This window comes from Gadus morhua, chromosome 11, assembly GCF_902167405.1.
Source record: "Gadus morhua chromosome 11, gadMor3.0, whole genome shotgun sequence".
NCBI classification, from domain to species: Eukaryota; Metazoa; Chordata; class Actinopteri; order Gadiformes; family Gadidae; genus Gadus; species Gadus morhua.
In genome coordinates, this window is record NC_044058.1 from 24,617,960 (window position 1) to 24,632,959 (window position 15,000).

General features: G+C 43.5%; 4 protein-coding genes across 8 annotated transcripts in view; all 4 read right to left on the minus strand.

The window, feature by feature from the left end:
* areg (amphiregulin) overlaps positions 1-4,662 on the minus strand; it is a 5,976-nt gene extending 1,314 nt beyond the window's left edge. Inside the window, exons 1-5 of the mRNA XM_030369455.1 lie at positions 4,473-4,662; positions 3,443-3,625; positions 1,969-2,221; positions 1,627-1,791; positions 341-454 (exon numbers count right to left, since the gene is read on the minus strand). Of these exons, the coding sequence (XP_030225315.1) occupies positions 361-454; positions 1,627-1,791; positions 1,969-2,221; positions 3,443-3,625; positions 4,473-4,509 (732 nt within the window). The 5' untranslated portion in view covers positions 4,510-4,662 and the 3' untranslated portion in view covers positions 341-360. The remainder of the gene's footprint in view (positions 1-340; positions 455-1,626; positions 1,792-1,968; positions 2,222-3,442; positions 3,626-4,472) is intronic.
* Positions 4,663-7,253: 2,591 nt separating this feature from the next.
* epgn (epithelial mitogen homolog (mouse)) lies at positions 7,254-10,375 on the minus strand. 4 transcript variants are annotated; one of them, XM_030371451.1, is made up of 6 exons: positions 10,339-10,375; positions 10,074-10,217; positions 9,113-9,193; positions 8,652-8,820; positions 8,210-8,356; positions 7,254-7,873 (listed from the first exon to the last, which is right to left on the minus strand). In XM_030371451.1, the coding sequence occupies exons 2-6, from the start codon at positions 10,108-10,110 to the stop codon at positions 7,807-7,809; spliced, it is 501 nt and encodes a 166-aa protein (XP_030227311.1). In that variant the 5' UTR covers positions 10,111-10,217; positions 10,339-10,375; the 3' UTR covers positions 7,254-7,806. The 4 variants fall into 4 exon arrangements, with proteins under 4 accessions (XP_030227311.1, XP_030227312.1, XP_030227313.1 ...); XM_030371452.1 differs by having other exon boundaries at positions 10,074-10,160; positions 10,339-10,363; XM_030371453.1 differs by having other exon boundaries at positions 8,652-8,778; positions 10,074-10,160; positions 10,339-10,357.
* A 1,123-nt stretch (positions 10,376-11,498) lies between these two features.
* Positions 11,499-13,438, minus strand: LOC115554251 (epigen). Its single transcript, XM_030370910.1, has 5 exons — positions 13,113-13,438; positions 12,768-12,902; positions 12,386-12,509; positions 12,009-12,158; positions 11,499-11,860 (listed from the first exon to the last, which is right to left on the minus strand). Exons 1-5 carry the CDS (start codon positions 13,144-13,146, stop codon positions 11,809-11,811), a joined length of 495 nt encoding a protein of 164 aa, XP_030226770.1. The 5' UTR covers positions 13,147-13,438; the 3' UTR covers positions 11,499-11,808.
* Positions 13,439-13,982: 544 nt separating this feature from the next.
* mthfd2l (methylenetetrahydrofolate dehydrogenase (NADP+ dependent) 2 like) overlaps positions 13,983-15,000 on the minus strand; it is a 15,141-nt gene continuing 14,123 nt past the window's right edge. For both annotated transcript variants that reach the window (XM_030371108.1, XM_030371107.1), the window contains exon 8: positions 13,983-14,774. In XM_030371108.1, the coding sequence (XP_030226968.1) occupies positions 14,659-14,774 (116 nt within the window). In that variant the 3' untranslated portion in view covers positions 13,983-14,658. The remainder of the gene's footprint in view (positions 14,775-15,000) is intronic.

Sequence of the window (15,000 nt, forward strand, 5' to 3'; positions counted from 1 at the left end):
CCTTTTAGCAAGCCCTCAACACCAAAAAGAGCTCCCTTCTATTCATGGTCATCTCTCCAAATGTTACGTTTTACATCAAAAAGAACAAACAAATACTATGGACACTTGTGTTGTGTAAATCCCGCTTCCATTCTGTTTTCTGCTTCAATTTAATTAAGTCAAACTCAACCACAGAGACTGTGAGGCTCTCGCTAAATGTTCACAATTTACACGCTCAGTATACACTCATATAGGCTATTACATTCCATTTCCGGAGGAACCAATTTAACAGCGTGTTTCAGATTGAAAACATTATAATGATAAACCAGAGTAGATGTGAGGAAGCTGAGTGAGTGTCTACCTGGTGGCCATTGATGTTGCTCACACCATAACGTTAGCGATAGGTTTCTGAAGTTTCTCCACCTCTGCTCCAGATCCAAGATAGGCAGCCATGAAGTTTTTATGGGTCCGGTAGCTACAATAGATAAACAAAACAAAATATATACGTTTATTTAAGTCATGATTGTAGGCTACTCACAAGATATCTGTCTCTGCATTCATGCGTTCATCTTTAGTTCAGGCAATAACATGGGGCTGGTTACTGCTAGATGTATGCACAATAAGTAATAACAAAAATGGCCACCTCCACAAGGCCTTTTCCTAAATCTCCAGACCAAATTAGCTACGGCCCAAAAGCTGGAATCCTATTGTTGATTTATGTGAAATGTAAGTATGTTGTTCTTGGACTATTAATGATGGTGTAAGGTTAGAATGAAGGCTATATTTAACTACCCTTTAACCAGGCAAGTTGATTGAGAACATATTGACACTTGACATGCTATTATAAGGAAGAACATTACGGTTACTACAATAGGAATAGGAATCCCTGGTATGTGCAAGGAATTCCGGTGTGGTTTTAGTATCGTTTGAATAAACCACAGTCTAACAGACAAAGGGTTCTGGCTTAGTGATCACAGTTCACATGCTTGTTCCCTGTAAATCAATATAAAAAAGATGACTTGATAAGCTCTCATACTGTCAAGTGGGCGCCCGACTTTTTCATCATGTTTTCCTTCTCTAAATAGCATGAGCAATACTTGCGCACAGGGGTGTGTTTGGGTGTGTTGTTTTCTTTGTGATGTGTAAATGTGTCTGGATGCCAACAGGTTTTAGTTTTAAGGTCTCAAGTGTTTAATGTTGTGGTTCCAAATGGTATTGTATCAGGATTTATTGGGGCGGGGGAAGGAAGCCCTCTTGCCATAGTGCAATACGCTGTGTGCCCTCAAAGTATGACGACGATTATTTGGGCCTCGGCGATAAGACATGCGACAGCAAAGCCTGCATGACCTGCTCTCTGCTATGCTGCACCACAGAGTGTGTGAATGACGTGATGTCACTGAACTAGGAGGAATTCAGGTTGGTTCATTGGTCGGCACCGCTGAGTAACCGGTTGGCCATAATTACCTGAGAACCTCCAGAAGGTTATGGCGCTATGTGTTTGTGTGTGTGTGTGTGTGTGTGTGTGTGTGTGTGTGTGTGTGTGTGTGTGTGTGTGTGTGTGTGTGTGTGTGTGTGTGTGTGTGTGTGTGTGTGTGTGTGTGTGTGTGTGTGTGTGAACATGTGTACGTGAGTGTGCTCCAGACTCACTGGGCGCAGGTCATCAGCAAGATGGCGGTGCAGCTGATAACGGACAGCACTACGGCGATGATGACCAACACCATCTGCACCACCTCCGTCCCACTCTTGTCACTCTCCCGTCTTGACTCCAGCGTCTGGATCCCACAGCGCAGGCCATCGAAGCCCCTCATGCACCTGCATAGGGGACAAGCAGGGAACCAATCAGCAAGGAGGGTGTGGTTTCATCAACAAATCAACAATCAGCTTCCGCATGACTTATTATTTTGTTTATTTAGTCTGACAGGCGGACCAACTAAAGCCGTTTTCGAATCCTGGGTCAGAACGTCAACAGATTGCGCCGGATGTACTCACACACACACTGGCTCTCTCAGGTCCTCCATGTACTTGCAGTAGCCATGGATGCAGAAGCCCAGGTGGCTGGAGGTGCAGGGGTCCAGCGTGGTGGACAGGCTGCGGGCGGGGGTGTAGCTGCTGGGGTAGGGGCTGTTGGTGTGGGTGCCGTTCCCCGGTCTCAAGGGGGTGGTGGTTCTCTTGCCCTTGTGCTTGTTCCTCCTCTTGTTCCCCTTCCTCCTCCTACTCTCCCCGGCTGGCCTCTCTGAAAGGGCTGGGAGGGAGAGAACAGTGTCAATGAACGGTGAGGGGGAAGAGTGAGAGAGGGAAGGATGGGAGAGAAGGGTGAGAGAGAACAAGGAACGGGCGAGAGAGAGAGAGGGGAGGAGGGGTGAGGGAGAAGGGAGGGAGAAATTGGTGAGAGGATGACAGAGTGAATGGTCAGAGATAGAAGGGCCGGAGAGAGTGAGGGTGAGGAAAAGGGGGGTGGGAGAGAAATATGAGGGAGCGGTGAGAGAGGAGGGATGAGAGAGAGGAAGGAGAGGGAGACGAGCCAGTGAGTCTTGCGGCTCTGGAGAATCCGGGGTGAGTTCACCGCCGTAGTCTACTTCCCAGGGTTTAAGAGAGGCCTTGTGGCATGAGAGACAGGTGGGAATGCACCTGCTCTATGAATCAATGTGACCTCTGGCAAAGATTGCTGAATCTTTTGACTTTCACCCCTTTGTTTTATTGAGAGTGAAACTGAATAAGGCGACCACGGCAGTTCATGAGGTTAATATGAGGGATGAAATGTTGTTCTGCCACAACGTTGCGACACATTCCCCAAGATCAGCTAAAAACTTTTTTACGATGCAATAAAAGCCTTGATTGTGCTTCGAACCATAAAAAAGCTATGTCTTATCTCGTACATAGCAACCGAGATATTTGGCTATATTGTTAGAGAGTGTGTGCATCCATTTTTTCGACCCAGTCTGCCCTTTCTTACAGTCTCTTACATTTGCATGTCTCAGAATGAACGCATACAACCATTATGTTTTGTAAGTCTGTCTTTGGCATTCTATTTAATGATTTCATTTGTAATTTTTTACGCCACATACAAAAGTTATGATGCTCGTCATCGTAGATATGCTAACGACTCCAAGGTCCATTTATCCGAGTAGCACGCAGCCACAGCCCAAAACCAGGCACTTAGGGCAGTGTTTGGCCTTACAAACGCCAACCATAAATCCCAGGCCAACCCTTTCAAAGTTGTAGAGAGTGATTATGAAATGTCACACACATTATTACCACGATATGTTGGTAGCATAAACAAACTGTCAAGAAGTGTCACGCTCATTGTGTAGATGGATGAGCAACACAGCATCAATCACACATTTATTAGCATATTATAGTCTGACGTTGAATATTTAAAATATGAAACAACCGCCTTGGATCGTTTATGGTATTGAGCACTGATCAGGTAGTCGGTCGGTCGTGTGAGTTGAGGGCAGCGTACCATGCAGCGGCACGTGACCCACAGAGTCCGTTCCTCCGGACAGCTCGTCGCTGAGATCCTCTGAGGTCTCATCGTCGTCCCCTGGAGCTCCCAGCACACCTCCCCCGGAGGTCAGAGCCCCCGTCGCCTGCAGTCCTGGAGAGAAGGTCTTCACCGATCCCAGCGCCCCTACAACACTGCAGACTGTACACAACCACGCAAACACACACACACACACACACAAACACACACACACGTGCGCGCACACACACACACACACACACGCCAAGAACAACAGAAACATATAAAAATTGATTTTGAGTGACGTCAATTCAATAGAGAGGTTTGAGGAAATGTTTTAGATAATGATTCTGAGCGTATTTCTCAATGAATCTCCTGAGCATACTGGAGACTAATCTAATATATCTGTGGGAGTTCAGACAACACAAGGACAATGACATGGCAATAAGCACGACTTATATAATACTCTATCAGTATATATTTGATGACTAATTAAAAAGAAAAGATCAACCTCAAATGATAAACATAAAATCCATCTTAGAACACATGAAAGAACACATGAAAGTTTGCTCCTGATTTGTATTTGGCTGAAAAAAAAATAAAAAAGACGATGGATTGGTGTCGATGGAAGTGCAGCTAAAGCTGGAAGTTTGATCCAGGCACTGACAGACATTCTGGTTCAGGACCCTGACAGACATTCTGGTTCAGGACCTTCAGTCAGACGGAGGGGGGGCTTAGGACCACAGCCGTCCTGATCCAGGCTGAAGCTACACGATATTCAGTTGTGAGCGACCTGACCTGAACGGCAGAGCGCTCGGACTGGTCTTTCTTGTCTCGCTATAATTTAAAAACCATCTTTCTCCAGCATATTTACTATAGTTGAATCCCTGCCCCCCACGCACACACAGATACACCCAAAAACACACACGTTCAATCATACACTCCTATTCAAACTCACACACACTCACGACCAAAGGAACATACTCACATACAAACACACACAAACACGTAAGAAAGTCCAGAGACTTACCAAGATACAGGAGGAAGGCAAGGTTGAGAGAGTTCATATCCCAGGAGTGTCAAGTGTATGTGAGTGTGTTAGTGTGTTTGGGAGTGGTGTGCTGATCAGTGCACTTGAGTCCAGTGCGGTGAGCTATGTGGTGTCTACCTTAGCTTATGTGATGCTTTTATAGACACAGCTTGAGCCTGCCCTGTCTGCCTTCCGGGAGGGTGTGTGTATGCATAAGTGAGTGTGTGTGTGTGTGTGTGTGTGTGTATGTGTGTGTGTGTGTGTGTGTGTGTGTGTGTGTGTGTGTGTGTGTGTGTGTGTGTGTGTGTGTGTGTGTGTGTGTGTGTGTGTGTGTGTGTGTGTGTGTGCGTGCGTGTGTGTGTGTGTGTGTTAAATGTGAGGCAATGACTTGGCATCGCATGTTCTGTAATCGGTACTTGGTCTGAAACACAAAAACCAACCAATTTATTCCAATTGGTTCCTCATCCAGAAAAAAAACGGTGAATACATTGTTTTTACTATTATTGCTTCCGGACTATGATGACAGAACTATAGTTCCGTTGGCCGGTGTGATGCAATGGCAGAGTCAATTGTAGATACAAGGATTAACATACAGGTCCCTAAATTTGAAACATAGAACTTAATATCTGTAATCCTAACTCAGCGCCCTAATCTTAAAACCCTGTCGCTATTGATCATTATGAAATAATATAAAAAGTAGAAGCCAAAGAATACAAGAATATATGATTATTCTGTGAATGTAATCAATTGTAAAGATGGGATATGATTCGTACTTTTTCTTTGTAATTTTTCCAGTGTTTAGATGAATGGCATTACATTGTGATTTTACAAGACATAGCCTTCAGGATTGTAAATAATATCATGGGCCTCATGAGGTTATTTCTTATAAATAGAAAATGACACCCTGTGAATGCTTTGTGTTGGGGTATTTCACTGAAATCTCAAGGCGTTGATACTGTGTCGGTGTGAGTCCATGCCTGAGTTTCAGCAGCCTTCAACTCCACCGACGACTTCACCCTACAGAAAGGGTACGTTGTGTGAGGCTTTAGTTTTGTCTACGAGTTTAAGGTTAAGAGAATTGAATTCCTGATGGTAAAAACCTGCTAGGAATGCCACAAATGTCCCCAGAGTCCCTGACTAAACCAGTTGGACATGTGTTGTTTATAAAGAGGCAGAGATTAAATGTTTGGATAACGCGCCATTGGCTGATATGTCCATGGATGCCCTGACCGTGGAAACTCTGACATGAGTGGGGAAGACTGTCTCCTTCCAATGGAATAACACCGGACCCACCGGTCTGCACATCAGCGAATAGCAGAGCTGTGCCGGGCTTGGCTTGTGTGTGTGTGTGTGTGTGTGTGTGTGTGTGTGTGTGTGTGTGTGTGTACGGCGTGCGTGTGTGTGTGTGTGTGCGTGCGTGCGTGCGTGCGTGCGTGCGTGCGTGCGTGCGTGTGTGTGTGTGTGTGTGCGTGTGTGTATGTGTTAGCGAGTTTGCACATGTGCGACCATGTGTTTATGCACATATGCTATCAAGTCAATTCTATATGTTTGTATACATCTGAGACCGGATTAACAAAACTATTTTAGCAATACAAAACTTTTTAACTGCTGTATTTCGTTAAGATGAAATTATGAGGGAAGTTTAGCAAAATTGCTCCTCACCAAACGACATCTGTTATCCTTACTTTGGTCTTACTCTTGATTTTACAAGATAACCTTGTCCTTAGTTGTTCGACAACTTATCTATTGCTTTTAATTGGTAATATTGTTTGAATGTTTGAATTGCTTCTATTCCCAATGTGTTCTCATTTTAAGGTTAGCTACTCACTGAGTGAGTCAAATAAGGTCTATTGTTTTAATAATCTAGAAGAAACATAGGTCTGGCACTAAAGGCTAAGCTTACAATCACTTCTCATTATTTTATTTATTAAGATTGTAAAGTATTGGTGTGTAGAAGCCTTTTAAAAAGTTTAAGAATGAAATAAAACAACTTCTAAATACATAAATGTATGAAGCCCTTAAAAAATGAAAGGTTCTCAGGAAACAAATGAGCGATTGCAAAGATCATTCTTAGGAACTATCATTCCCTGTAAGGAAATCAACTGAATTTGTTCAGCATCGGAGAGAGGACAGGAGGAGACTTAACACACTCGGCATCACTAACGAGGTCACACACACTGAGCAGGTTGGTACTGATTAACCTGACAAGGTCCTTGTGACTAACTGCCCATTTAATCGACACGTTCCTCCTGCATATCATGAATAGATCAGTGACTCACAGCGGACCCGATCTTTTTATTTTCGCTTTTTTCTTACCCAAACCGAACACGATCCAACACACAACCCGACATTTTAACGTAACATGACGACGCAACGATTGAGTAATTTCCTTGAGCAATAGAAGCTGGCAGGACGTTAAAATAGTATATTTCCCATCCCAACAAACATTAGGCGATACGATTGCGTCCTACCCGGTTCCATTGTTGACCCACATTGCTGTCGTCACTGTGATGGGGACAACGACATTGATGTGATAGAATTACATAAAAGAATGAAGCCTTGAGATGCCTTTATCTGATAATAATAATTTTAGTGTGTGTGTGTGTGTGTGTGTGTGTGTGTGTGTGTGTGTGTGTGTGTGTGTGTGTGTGTGTGTGTGTGCGTGTGTGTGTGTGTGTGTGTGTGTGTGTGCGCGCGCGCACGCTCAAAAGTATACCGCGCTACAGTGCTGACATGTTGACATTGTTGCACCCGATTCATCAAGGACGGAGAGGAATTTGGTTGTTGGGGAAACATTTTTTAATGCGAGTGATGTAAATGACTATGTAAACAGTGAAGTTACCAATAAGTGACAATGACTGGAGTTCTTCATGGGTCCTTCAGAACATGATACATTTGAGCGTTGCGTAATAAGGACAGGAATCATGCTGAGCGCAAAGTTTAGTTTTATTCTAGTTTATAGGCGTATTTATTATTATTAGCATGAATAATCTAGTATAACATTCAAAATGAAAACAAATGCAAAAATGATGAAATCGTGGGAATATAGATGGAAACACTTCAATGCGTAATGACTATCAATCATAAATACAAGTTTATAATTGTAACACATGTTTATGCAAAATACTTGATATCAAAAATAGAAAAATACAAGTAATATATATAAAAGACACCTGATAATGAAACGCGAATATATTTTGAGAAGTATTTCAATATGCTGAAATAAATGCTACAAAGTGCAGATAAGATTCAACATTCAAGCATTTGTCACACACATGCCCACCCTTCCTGATGCACACTCACATATACATACACACACACACACACACACACGCTAGGCCCTTTCCACTCCCATGTATCCCGCTCTCTTCTTTGGCAGTGGGCATTTGTTTCTCCTGTACCTGTGAATAAAACTCAACTTTATGTATAATATTACATACAACATGAACACAAGTAAAATCCAGATATCCATTGGTTGGCATTACGTGGCCCAAGGTTTCACATAGGCCCAATCCCATTTCTACCCCTTCCCCCTTGTTTTGAAGGGGTAAGGGGAAGGGGTAATGGGAAGGGGGAAGGGGTAAGGGTAAGGGGTAAGGGGAAGGGGTAAGGAATCCCTTCCCCTTACTCCTTCCCCTTACCCCTTCAAAACAAGGGGGAGGGGTAAGGGGAAGGGGTAAGGGGTAGAAATGGGATTGGGTCTAAAAAAAGACTGTGATTCACTGGCAAATACTGACCATTTGAAGAAGAAGTAAAGCGCTCCCGTCATCCCTATGAGCAGCATAACCACACACACTGCGACAAGCACCCACTGCTCCTCCTTCATTGGCTGGAAGACCAGTTCCATCTGCGCACACCTGTGGCCATAGTAGCCTCTCTCACACCTCGGGGACGCACATTGTCACACACAACCATACACACACACACACACACAGACACAGTCGCGTTAGACGTTTAGAGATTGGGTATGCTGGCCTTGTGATTTGATGCAGGATTGTCACCATGTTCGCACACATGCGCGCACACACACACACACACACACACACACACACACACACACACACACACACACACACACACACACACACACACACACACACACACACACACACACACACACACACACACACACACACACACACACACACACACACACACACACACACACACACCACTTACTTGCAATGATGTTCATTCATGTCCACCAGCAGCATACACTTGCCGTGGTTGAAGCAGTAGTTCTGGTGGTCGGAGCCGCAGCTCTCGATTGGCGACCTCTCCACACGACGGCGCTGTTGCCCCATCTCTGAACGGTATAACAGTTTAACATTTTCGGCATTTCCTTTCACTGAAATTAGACATGGGATGAATTTTATGTCAAAGATTTCTGTAATGTCGGACTTCCCTCTGCGTTTTTTTCCCAGACCATTTTGTTTGAATGTAGACCGGCCTATGTATAAATTCTCTTTGCATTAGGCCAACACCAACACCATATGGTTTTCAGTTGCATATAAACTAACTTTGTCGATTAGTCCTACTCGGTAATACACAAATAGTGTAGAAGCCTATACTTATTGCAGGGACTGCATATTTTTAGCAGAATAAAATGAAAACCAAACCTCCCAGGCACATAGCCCTACCGTTATACGCAGAGACACTGCCCGCCGTGTGCTCTCTGGCTCCAGTGTCAGAGAGAGCCGAGGGCCAGACCAGCATCAGCCCTGACCCACAGAAAAAAACATTTCCACATAATATCAGCCTCTTATTTACTTTAATCAGGTTCGCCTGTTTTTTTTGCCTTGGGTCTTATATAAACAGCTTGGCGGTGTGGATGTGTTGCTGTTCCTGTTCCCCGCCGGTCCGCGTGTCTGTACCAGTCGGAATGAATGTGTGGCGTGTGCAGACAGAACGCTATCACCTCAAAAAATACATAATATAGTGTGTCGAGGCCACACCATTCCAATAACTTGATTTCTTCGCCTTCTTCGCTTCATTAACTCTCTTTCATTCTCTAACATGAGGTTTGATAGACACAAACTCCCTCGTTGCTGGGTGTTTCTGTGCAGGTTGCTGGGTGTCATCGTCTCAGGATATGAAAAATCTGACTAAGCTTGTAGCCGCTGTTGCTCAATTCGTCAAATCATTGTTTTATTCGCCATTTATAATGACTGACTCACTTTAATATCCCTGGCCAGCCTACAACAAAAATAAATATTGTCTTGAGATATGCGTCTTATCTACAACTCCGTCAGTGGACAGCGATTGCGACTACAGCACTATTTGACCGACCTCTCGAAAGTAGGGCTATAGGTCAATAAAACAAACGTCACTCGTGGAGTAAAAGGGTTAGCCGATAAGAAAAAAACGAAAGTAGGCCTACCATGCCACAGAAACCAATCGTAAAACTACACACTTGCCTGCTAATCGAGCAAAAAGTGCTAACGTTAGGCCTCAAATGGCAAACATTAAAATCAAAACAGTAAATACATGCAAGGAGACTAGGTATAGGCCTACTTCAAAATGCATCGTCATCTTAAAATAAAAACAAAGTGCGCCAGACAAGCACTTTTACGAGCTTTAGTATCTACACTAAACACTTACCTGAAAGAAAGAGGAGAATGGGGGCTATCGCGTACATCGTTGGAGCGGGACAACGGAGGTGAGTAAGGAGAGAGCAGTCTGGTGACACTGAGGGCAGACAGACACGAAGGGTGGAACATGTGGATTTCACACCAGCCTGCTTTTCTGATGAGACAAAAAATAAACAAATAGCTAATTTTGAAGGAATGGGTGTGGTGGTATGTCTGATGTCACTTTTTATAAAAAAATAAAATAAAGGAAGAAAGACCAAGATAAGTGAAAAAACCTTCCTCCTTGTTGCGCTGGCCGCCGATTTATACTGTAGCCCAGTGGTTCTCAAACTTTTTATATTGCGTACCACCACAGAAAATATTTGTCTCCCCAAGTACCAAAATTATGAAAGATGTTATAGAATATAACCACATACAGTAGTGTATGCCTGCGGCCCTAATCAGCTACGCACATCTCATGCAGGAGGCACATTTATTCTTAACAATAATATTATTTATTGTTAGCTGTTGCCAGCTGTGCAAAGTGGTAGCACTAGAACAGAGACACGGAAACACATACACATACACACACAGCAAGTGAGAACATGAACTCATGGTAAATGTATTTCCATTCGTACTAGCATTTTGATAGTATTGTTTTTAATGACGAATAATAACGTTTTTTTCTTTTTTCTAACTCCTCTGCGTACCACTTGATAGCGCATCGCGTACCAGCAGTGATACGCGTACCAAAGTTTGAGAATCACTGCTGTAGCCTATTACATAACAACATTGTTGCAATCTTCTTTTTGGGAAATTTGATGTTTCATAATAAGATAGGTCCTTTAACAGATTATAAAAACACATTGGCATTGAAGAATAATAACATATTGCCTCCTCATATGACTACTCAAACTTTTTAAAAATAAATAGCAAAGATAATTCTATGAACTAACTATTTCGGACTATAGAATTTATTTTCTATGTTCAATTGTTTTGTTACGTCTGTCAAAAACCAGGTTGCATATCTTAACGTTTTTTTTTATAATCCGCATAAGAGTAGTCAGATTATTGTTCGCATTTACATATCTTCCATCTGATCTAGGCAATTTTAGAAATCACAGAACAGATAATATTTCCATTTTTTTTTTATTAACATACAAAAGGTTAAATTAAAGTTGTAATAAATAAATGTACACATCGTTATAAATATCTGCTAAAATATACACCTTCTTCTTATCTTTCTTGACGTCCAGTCCTTCTCAAAGCGCCTTGTATCAGCTCTCTCTCTGTCTGTCCATTTCTGACTCCCTCCCCTCCCCCTTCCCTCCCCTCCCCCCCCCTCCCCTCACCTCCCATCCCTCCCTCTATCTCTCTGTCTTTCACTCTCTCTCTCTCTCTCTCTCTCTCTCTGTCTTTCACTCTCTCTCTCTCTCTCTCTCTCTCTCTCTCTCTCTCTCTCTCTCTCTCTCTCTCTCTCTCTCTCTCTCTCTCTCTCTCTCTCTCTCTCTCTCTCTCTCTCTCTCTCTGGATGCTGTACTACCCTTATAATGAGGCACACATTTGGTCACAAATGTTTTGCATGTACTCAGAAATTAATTTCTTTCATTTTCTGATATGCACCCGATGAGGGAGATGATGATAGAGCAATGAGTATAACAGTCAATTGATTTATAATGATTGCAAAGATGATGGGGAGGTTGATGATGATGAGGATGATGATGATGCCGAGATGATCACGAAGATGATGCAACGGAACCAACGCATCACACAGCAGTCTCAGGTCCAGCATATTTTTGGGGGGATTTTTTGATGCATCTGAAAATAAAAGCATGTATTTAATATATATATGAAATCATGAGCAAACATAACATTCTGTCATTGCAATAAAAAATGGCAACTGAGGCCCTGAGTGCAATCACGGGGCCTACTAATCAAACACTTATGGGCACTACAACAAACCCACCTCTTACGAATCCACCAAAGGGCCAAGATGAGGAAGAGGATGAAGAAGAAGACAGCCGTGCAGATGCCCACCACCGTCTCGTAATCAGTCACAATATAGGCCTTGGTCATGAGGCTCAAGCATCGCGGACCGCCATAGGAAGCCCTGCAACTGCACATGCCATTGGAACAAAAAAACGGGAATGAATTAGTCAAATCACACTAAGATAATTAATATCCATGTTTCAATTAACACAAATGTGCGGGTGCGTGTGGGCGCATGTGTGTTTGTGTGTGTATGTGTTTGTTTGCGTGCAATCTCCTGTCTACGCTTGCAGACGTGCACGTGTGTGCGGTTGTGTGTGTGTATGTGTGTGTGAGGAAAGCGATGTATCTTACATGCAACTGGGATTTTCCATGTCTTGTGGGTACATGCATCTGCCCTCGTTAAAACAGAAGGTTGCATGCTCCTCCCTGCACGGTGCATGGTGCATGCGGAGAACAGGAGGCGCCCTCGTACTGTCTGCTCAGAGAGAGAGAGAGAGAGAGAGAGAGAGAGAGAGAGAGAGAGAGGGAGAGAGAGACACACACTTTATAAACTCATTCCCATAACCGATAAATTCAACATTTTTGTCCAGGGAAGTTTGCGTGAAAAATTCTTCAAAATAGTAAACGTCAACCAAAACACGTTAAATAATTAATATACATCTACGACGAGTATTCCAAATCCAGCTCCCCTGTCTGGCTAGAAAGGGGAAGAGGACCCATGGCACTTTCTTACTGTTTGCAGCGTGCGTGATTGGCATGAGGTCTGATGGAGAGGGCTCGAGGGTGGGGTGTTTGAGGCCGTCCGCTAGTCTGATGTTCTGGCCTACAGTGGCCAGGAAGATCAACCCTCCAACCGTGGATACCATGGCTGGGGATCACACAGAGGCAGAAAACGCTTAGAGGCATGGAACTTGACCTCACTTTAAGAGTGTTAAGATCAGATTAGAGATCACCCAAATCAATTCATAAACTATACCAGGAATTTAAAAACAGTACAGGTTTGAAATGCACTACTTTTTTTAATACTTTCAGATTAAAAAAAAAAATGCAATTCAAGTCAAAATCACCAAAATCTCACCATTTACTGTGGGGGCTTGTCCGGATGTCCACATGCTGTCTTCCAGTGTGTGTGTGTGACGTGGTTGTAGCTTGAAAGTATTCAACCGCCTCCCTCAGGTACTCCGTAGGCGGAGGTGTATGGTGTTCAGAGTTGGTAAAGGCAGGTCCAGGCTTTATATACTGAATAAGAAACTTCCTAACGATAAAAACAGCCAATCATGTTTTGATCGTTCCCAAAAAAGTAAGGCTCGTCCCTTCCTCCTTTTCATGTAATTTGCATCTTAATGGTTCTCCTCCAAGTGCGGCATGCAGCGACACAGGTTCAAGAGTGGAAGCGTACACGAATGAGTGGGCGGGGCAGATGTTTTAGAGCAAAACCTGAACCTTTCCATTTTATTCTGTATCTGAGCTAACTTGCATGGAAGCATTCCTATATTTCACTGATGCGTGTGGCCGCTGGCAAGGAGCAGGTTTTAATGTGTGCCGTAGGTTGTGTAATAGGTTTACACAAGATGGTTGGTTTTAATGTTATACTTGGACTTATGTTTTGTGCACTTGTTGACAGTAAAGTGTTATTGATATCAGAGTTTTAACAAGGGGACTTGCACTCTATTGAAGGTTACTATTGAAGACCCGTTGTGACACGTGCAGACACACACACACACACACACACGCGCGTGTACACACACGTGTACTGTACGCACACACAGATACACACAAATGCATGCAAACACACACACACACACACACACACACACACACACACACACACACACACACACACACACACACACACACACACACACACACACACCCCTCACATGTCCCTCCAGGTATCACTGTAAAAGTGCACGTTATACAAGCAACCTTAAAAGAAACAGAGACTGCCCCATGTTAAATAAAGCTGTTTAATCGCAAAGAATCTGAACAAGGCCGGTCTATCTGGAATAGTCCAGAAATAGTGACCGGTTTGGTAGAAAAACAATTGAAAACCTCAAAAGTGATCATCGTAATAAGTAAATAAATAACTCAATAACTAAAGCAATAAATTAATAAAAGAAGAAATTATCAATAGAAACAAAGCACATATCAAAGGAGGTAAGGAGGTATTCCCAGGAGGTATGGAGTTGTGGGCTCTTGGGTGTCTTTAAATAAATGTGTGTATTGTGTACTAGCGTGTCCATGCTTTTTTGCGGGTTATAATATGTATGCACTCTGTGTGGATGTTTGTGTGTGTGTGTGTGTGTGTGTGTGTGTGTGTGTGTGTGTGTGTGTGTGTGTGTGTGTGTGTGTGTGTGTGTGTGTGAGACGCCGCCTAAGGGGCGTCACACGTGTGTCTGTATACGTATGTATGCATGTATTCATATGCATCTTTCTAGCTATACATGCATTTATCTATGTATGTATATATGTGTATATTCATCTATCAATCTATGTATATTTCCTTATATGTAGCTATCTATGTATGAATACATCTACTAAGTCTGTACATATCTATGTGTGTGTGTGTGTGTGTGTGTGTGTGTGTGTGTGTGTGTGTGTGTGTGTGTTGGCGTGCACGCGCATCAATGTGTGAGTGCGTTGCGCGCCGCCATCACGGTGTTCTTCATCAGCATGGCGACGGTCATGGGCCCCACTCCCCCCGGCACAGGGGTGATGAAGGCTGCCTTCTCCTTCACAGCTGTCGCCACGGAAACACAAGAGTGATTAGTGGCCAGAGTGAGCGAAGGGGGTGGAGAGGCACGGTTCAAAGACGACGGGATGGGTCCGTTCCCAGTGCACGGCTGACAACATGTTACGCTGGAATTTCAGGATCCAGAGAGCAGTTATAGGGTTTGAGAGGGGAGAAGTAATAGTTGTCTGGTGAAATGACATGGTGTCTACCTGCTTATTGTGTGTTCCCAACA